Source organism: Penaeus chinensis, chromosome 33 (genome assembly GCF_019202785.1).
Source record: "Penaeus chinensis breed Huanghai No. 1 chromosome 33, ASM1920278v2, whole genome shotgun sequence".
Taxonomy (NCBI): Eukaryota; Metazoa; Arthropoda; class Malacostraca; order Decapoda; family Penaeidae; genus Penaeus; species Penaeus chinensis.
In genome coordinates this window covers 13,618,352-13,626,443 of record NC_061851.1, presented here as the reverse complement: position 1 = coordinate 13,626,443, position 8,092 = coordinate 13,618,352, and the positions used below count along the sequence as shown (strand labels likewise).

The 8,092-nt window shown below is 31.8% G+C and overlaps 1 protein-coding gene across 1 annotated transcript in view; it reads left to right on the top strand.

Annotated features, from left to right (window-relative positions):
* Positions 1-286: 286 nt before the first annotated feature.
* LOC125043048 overlaps positions 287-8,092 on the top strand; it is a 60,572-nt gene continuing 52,766 nt past the window's right edge. Inside the window, exons 1-2 of the mRNA XM_047639002.1 lie at positions 287-344; positions 2,128-2,231. Coding sequence (XP_047494958.1) covers positions 287-344; positions 2,128-2,231 — 162 coding nt within the window. The remainder of the gene's footprint in view (positions 345-2,127; positions 2,232-8,092) is intronic.

Genomic DNA, 8,092 nt, shown 5'->3' with positions numbered 1-8,092 from the left:
GACTTTTGACATATTTCATTAAGATCAAAACAAAGAAAATAAGAAACTGGTAACATATTCAAGTTTAATATTTTGTATTCATACCCCTGCCGCCAAAACACGGTTTAAGCGTCGAAACATAGACTCCACTAATTCGGCTGTCAACGCACGCCTTCCTCATGTCACAAACGTTCCCATGCTTGCAAGGCATTACTCACGACTGCGACACGGGTGTGGTCTGGATGCATGTATTTTGACATGGCTGCCACACGTTTTCAATTAGGTCGAAATTCGGAGATATGGGTGGATGTCTCGAAAGCGCGATGACGGGATGTTCACGAAACCAATCCTGGACAACACGACTGGTATAGATGGGGCTGTTGTCCTGAATAAGTAGAAGGGGTCCGTGTCAGGAAAACCTCCTCAAGGATTTCTACATATCTGCTACTAGTAAATCAGTCAGGGTCGACATCCGTCACCGCCCCGACACCACTCGTGTGTATCCACTCAAACAACCCTGCGGTGATTCAGCCACTCCTTGCGATCACATTCCCCTCTTAACGTTGGTTTTCTGTGTAGCTGTACATCTATCTGTCTATATGTCTATCCATCTGTCTTTTCATCTGTCTATTTATCTATCTATCTGTGTGTGTGTCTATATAACAACAAATATAATAAAAAGCTATCAGACATACACATACACACACACACACACACACACACACACACACACACACACACACACACACACACACACACACACACACACACACACAAACAGTTACAAAATGTCGTCCACTTTCCCAACATATTTTTACCTCATAACGCTAAATCCTTTGCTGAATTGCTCATCGGCAGCAATTCACAGTATTTTCGTGTGAATGTAGCAAGATAAACAGTTTAGCTTTCGAAATTCGTCTAGCGAGAGGGAGGCGGAGGAAAGTGAGAGGAGGGAGGGGAAGTGAGAGGGAAGAGAAATGAAAGAGAGGGGGGAGGATGTGAAAGAATGAGGGAAGGATAGGAGAGAGAGAGAGCAGGAGGGAAGGAGGAAAAGAGAGGGGGGAGGGAGGGAAGAAATACAAGAGAGAGAGGAGGAGGGAAGAAATAAGAGAGAGAGAGAAGGGGGGGGTGCGAGGAAAAGTGAAAGAATGGAGAAAAGATATAGAAAGAAGAGGTGAGAGAAAGGAAAGAGAGAGGGGTAGATGAGAGAGAGTGAGAGAAGGAAGAAATTAGGGAGAGAGAGCGAGGGAAAGAGAAAGAATGGAGGAAAGAGAAAGGAGGGAGGGAAACTGAGTGGGGAGAGAAAGACAAGAAAAAAGAGATGGTGTGAGGAGGAAATGAGGGAGGAGAGTAGGGAGAGAGAGGAGAGATGGAGGGAAAGAGAGAGGAGAGAGAGAAAGTGAGAGAATAAATAAAGAACAGAGGACGGAGAATGTGAGAGAGTGAGAAAATTAGAAATAAATACGGTGTGGGGGAACTATAAAAGAGCGGCGAAATTACAATAGAGGACTGAGTACATATCGGTACTTCTACAGAATACTTTTTTTTCAATAGAAAAAAACGGCGACACTATTGACATCATCGATCTCCCTTTACATTGTAATTAAAACCTCACCAGGTAGACATATATCCGTAATTATGGACTTGCCACCGAACGCTATTGTTACCTGCCAAGATTGTGAAAATGGCGCAGCTGTTTCTGGAGATTTTACTTATTTTCTCACTCGTTTAACGTTTACCGAAGAGGCGGTTGTATATCTCCCTGCCTCCTACGCTCGGTGTTCCTGATAACAGCCAGGTAATAGATTTGCGGCAATTTACGGAATCTCGCTTCTGCGCTGACTTTTATCTTTTCTTTTTGCGGGTTTCATATACATACATGCATATAGATAGATTCAAATAAAGATACTCACATACATATGCATACGTATACACATACACGTACACACACACGTACACACACATACACACACACGCACACACGCACACACATTGCTATACTGCTATCAGGACACAAGAGTATAATGTAAAGCGAAATACAGTATTGTGTGCCCTGTAGTGCCCGTGGTTTACGTAAATGGGGAACGGGTTTGTAGTCTTCAAGTGGGACAAAACTGCTTCAAATAGATTGGCAAATGTTTCTCATAGATGCTTCAGAATCAGTATGGACTGGGAATGGTATATGGCCTTTATGCACCATGAACACGTCTCACAGTTTGCGAGGAGCTATCGTCACTCTTCATAACGACGGAGTAAGTAGTAGTGAGATCGCGCCACGGCGCTTGAAGGCTGTTTTAACAAGTATATATCATTATAAAGAAATTTATGCTAACATTTGAACTTCATTATATGTTCGAGAGGGTTGCATGGAAATAAACATGAAAAATAATATTGGGAGAAAGACCGGTCATTTTTCATACAGCGACACCTGAGAAATATGAAAATAGACGAAATGGTGAATACTTTACCAAATGTAAAAATAACACAGCTTTGAGATATGCATCGTGCAACCAAATATTACGAACATATTTCCTATACATAAACAATGTGGATGAAAACTGAATTCGAGGGATAAGCATTATTAAATCATAAAAAATGGAGACTGCGGCAAAGATTTTATACAACCCTTATTTATAGAAATGTGTGGACATTTATAGAAATAAACTCTTAGATAGTCTTCATACAACACTGCTCTCTCGAATTTCAACGTATATCCATTTCTTCTTAAGTTCTAAAGCAACTGCGGGAAATATATACTTCAGCGAAAATTTATCCTCTATCAGCGCCATCTCTTGGTTTGTAATTGCGGTTTTTTTTTTTTTTTTTTTTTTTTCTTAAGAACTGCGCATGTGTTGCCATTCGGTGTCATTCCATTATTCTTTTATTTCGCATTCAGATAAACAAAATTTTTGATGACTTCAGCACATACATAATGATATTGCGTCGCAAAACCTGCCTTGCTATTCCGCTATTTGATTTTTCATATTAGTTTATGTAAAGGGTAACAATGGACTTTTTTTTGGACTGTACATAGATTTATACATATATGCACACACACACACACACACACACACACACACACACATATATATATACGCATACACAAACCTATGCGTGTGCTTAAAAATGTATAAAATTCATGGCAATTCTCCTCGTACGTGGCCGACCGACTTCCGTGATAATACTGTATTGCGTGTCGCCTCCGAAAAGACCTTGAATGAAGCTCAAGAATAGTGCTTCCTTTGCCATTTTCTGCGTAGGTTTGGAGTTCAATATCCTTCATAAAATAGCTAGAAGAAGAAGAAGGAAAAGGGTGAAAGGGAAGGGAAAAATCGGGAGAGAAATAAACACAAGAGAGATAGTTTCAGGGCGTCAGTATGATGCAAAAAAAATCTAATAACATTTTCTCGTCTTTTTTCATGAACGTGTGTTATGCATGTGTGTGAGCGTGTGCTTGTTTGTTTGCTTGTGTGTTATATAAATATATATGTGTGTGTGTGTGTGTGTGTGTGTGTGTGTGTGTGTGTGTGTACATATATTATATGTTTTATATATATACATATATATAATATACATATATTATATATATGTATATATAAACATATATAATATATATGTAAATATACATATGTATATCTATACCGTGTTGTTACTATGGTAGAAAAACCCTCAATGTAAAAACTAGATTTATTGGGAGTGAGACAACAGTCGAAATCCACCTGGATTCCATCCTCACGTCTGAGGACCTGAGGATGGAATCCAGGTGGATTTCGAAACTGTTGTCTCGCTTCCAATAAATCTAGTTTTATATTGTGGGTTTTTTCTACCATATATATACATATATATGTATATATATACATACATATATGTATGTATATGTGCATATATATATGTATGTATATATGCATACATACATATATATATATATATACATATATATGTATATATATCATATATATGTGTATATATATGATATGTATATATACATATATATGTATATATATTATATATGTGTGTATATATGTATATGATATATATGTATGTTAGTATATATGTATATTTCATATATATATATATATATATATATATACATAAAGAGAGATTGAGAGTGAGAGAAAGAGAGGAGAGAACGAAATTGAGGGAGAGAGAAAAAGATATACAAATCGAAACATATACCCATCCATGAACCACACGCAGAGAGCGCTGTTTTATCAAAAATGATTCCATTACATTTTTGACACATCTCGGCTAAAAAGTCAATCATTAGTGGTCAATCATGCAGCACCGCATGAGTTAGAAATACAATTAACTTTAAAGAGGACGATAACCCTGATGTCCTGCCCGATTACTGCGTCGCCATTCACTTTTTTAATGAAAGTTATACCAGTATCAGTTAACACTCCACTGAAATTTATGATAGGAATATATATTACTAATGCTGCCACGTCAGTATCGGTATTAATAATAATGATCATGATGGTGATACGTATAATGGCAATGCAATGTAGCAATGATAATGATAATAATTAAGAGTTATGATAATAGTATAAATTATATTTGAAAATATATATCATTCTCATTATTACAAACCTTTTTATCATTGCCTTTATCATCATTACCATTATCGTCATTATCATTATCATCACTGTTATTACCAATAAAATAAGAACGATGATGATAATAGAAACATTATCCAAACATCACCGACAGCAATACTCCTTACACATCATAACACAATACCTTCACAAATGATGCAAAAACAAAAACAAAAACAAAAATTCACCCAGAGCCAGCATCATCATCTCGGTGTCTAGGCCTTCACACCCATCCTGCAGGAGAGGGAGAGGAAGGGGCTGAAGGAGGGCTATGGGGGAAGGGGGGTGATGGTGGAAGGGATGGGGGGGGGGGGATCAAGGCATAAAAGGAGCATGATTGAAGAGGAGCCAGAGAGAGAGGGTCGGGGTGAAGAGCGAGGGGACGTGAGACCAGGAATACTGGAATGGAAACCGAATCATTTATTTGATGCGTGCAGGTGTACTGAACATATCCGTGTATAAGTATATGTATATATGTGTTTATATATATATATATATATATATATATATATATATATATATATATATGTATTTATAGATATATACACAAATACATATATGTGTAGATGTATATATTTATTTCTATATGTATATATACATGTATACATATATACATATATATCCATACATATATATGTGTGTGTGTGTGTGTGTGTATATATATATATATATATATATATATATATATATATATATATATATATATGTATGTATTTATAGATATATACACATTACATATATGTGTATATGTATATATACATGTATACATATATACATATATATCCATACATATATATGTGTGTATATATATATATATATATATATACATATATATATATATATATATATATATATATATATATATATATATAGGTGTACTGAACATATCTGTGTATATGTATATGTATATATTTGTGTTATATATATATATATATATATATATATATATATATATATATGTATTTATAGATATATACACAAATACATATATGTGTATATGTATATATTTATTTCTATATGTGTATATATACATGTATACATATATACATATATATCCATACATATATATGTGTATATATATATATTTATATATATATATATATATATATATATATATATATATATATAGGTGTACTGAACATATCTGTGTATATGTATATGTATATATGTGTGTTTATATATATATATATATATATATGTATGTATGTATGTATTTATAGATATATACACAAATACCTATATGTGTATATGTATATATTTATTTCTATATGTATATATACATGTATACATATATACATATATATCCATACATATATATGTATATATATATATATATATATATGTATATATAGGTGTACTGAACATATCTTTGTATATGCATATGTATATATGTGTGTTTATATATATATATATATATATATATATATATATATATGTATGTATTTATAGATATATACACAAATACATATATGTGTATATGTATAGATTTATTTCTATATGTATATATACATATATACATATATACATATATATCCATACATATATATGTGTGTGTATATATATATATATATATATATATATATATATATATATATATGGTTGTGTGTGTGTGTGTGCTTATACACAAATACATATATATGTGTATATTTATATATATTTATATATATATATGTATATGTATATACATATATATACATACGTATATATATATACACACATACATATATATGCATATAAACATATACATATAAATACACACACATATATAGCCACAGTAATGTCACTCGAAACGCCAAGCAAACCTCAACTAGTCGAAGGCACGTCCTCCGCTCTCGAAAGGCAGCCACAATGGCCGCAGATTATTTGTGCGGCGACCGAGCTAAGTGTCAAGATCCTGGAAAAACGACTGCGAAGTGTTTGGGTTGGCATCTTAATGGCCCGAACCGCAGGATTTCCCGAGGAGAGAAAAATGACACGGCCAGTCACTCTGCACCTTTCAGTTCGGTGTATACTCACATGTGCTATAGGTTAATAGAAGAAAGATAGATAGATGTAGATAGATAGATAGATGATAGATGGATAGAGATATAGATGGGTATATACAGATAGACAGATAGATAGATAGATAGATAGATAGATAGATAGATAGATAGATAGATAGATAAATAGATAGATAGATAGATAGATAGATAAATAAATAGAGATATAGATAGATAGATGATAGATAGATAGAGATATAAATAGATAAATATATATAGATAGAAAGACAGATAGATAGATTAATAGATAGATAAATAGATAGATCGATAGATAGATAGATGAATAGACAGACAGAAAGATAGACAGATAGATAGAAAAAACGGATAGATAAACAAATAGATAGAAAATTGATAGATAGATATGCAAATAGGATCGAAAATTTGCCCTTTCTTAGACAGCACAAACTTCTCAAAACTTCGTAGGCGTCTACAATAGCATGCGAGTTTAGTTTAGTGTTTGTATAATCTTTAATTAAGTCTTTTGTCAATAAAAGTGTCAGTAATGATTATATTGATGATGATTGATAATAATATTAGTAATGATAATGATAATAATGGTAAGGATAATAATGATGATAAAAAAATAGTAATGATAATATTAATGATAATAATGTTTATAATGATAATAAGGATAATAATGATGATGATGATGATAATAACAATTATAATAATAATAACAACAACAACAACAACAACAACAACAACAACAACAACAACAACAACAATAATAATAATAATAATTATAAATATGATGCTACTACTAAAAATCATCATCATCATCATCATAAAATAACATTGATTATAATAAAAATAATAATCCAAATAACAATAATGATAACAGTAGTAGTTATAATGATAATAATGATAGTAATAATAATGATAGTTATAATAATGATAGTGATAATAATGATAATAATAATAATAACAGCAATAATAATAATGTTAATGATAATAATAATGGTAATAATAATAATAATGGTAATAATAATAATAATGGTAATAATAATAACAATAATAGTAATAATAATCATAATAATAATGATAATAATGAAAATAATAATAATAAAAATAATAACAATAATAATAGCAATAATGATAATAACAATAATGAAAATAATTGTAATAATGATAATAGCAAAAATAATATTAATGATAATCTCTTGTGAGGTAAAATGCAACACTTTTCATTCCTCAAAATCAGGTTCTTGCGGCACTTGATATTCCTAGTCTTTCTGATTGGGAATTTTGTTTGCCATTGACACAGATATCATTGGAATGTGATATATCTACCCTCTCAGAAAAAAAAAAAAAAAATCATGTTCACGGTTTTTCATGTATTTTAATTTGCTCGCTCCATCTGTTAACTAAAATCTAGGTAAGCAAAATAAAGAAATTGATGGTTATTCTGTTTTCTTTTTATTATAACTTTCTTTTAATATTTTTCTCCTATTTTTCTTTTCAATTTCTGAATATTCTGAA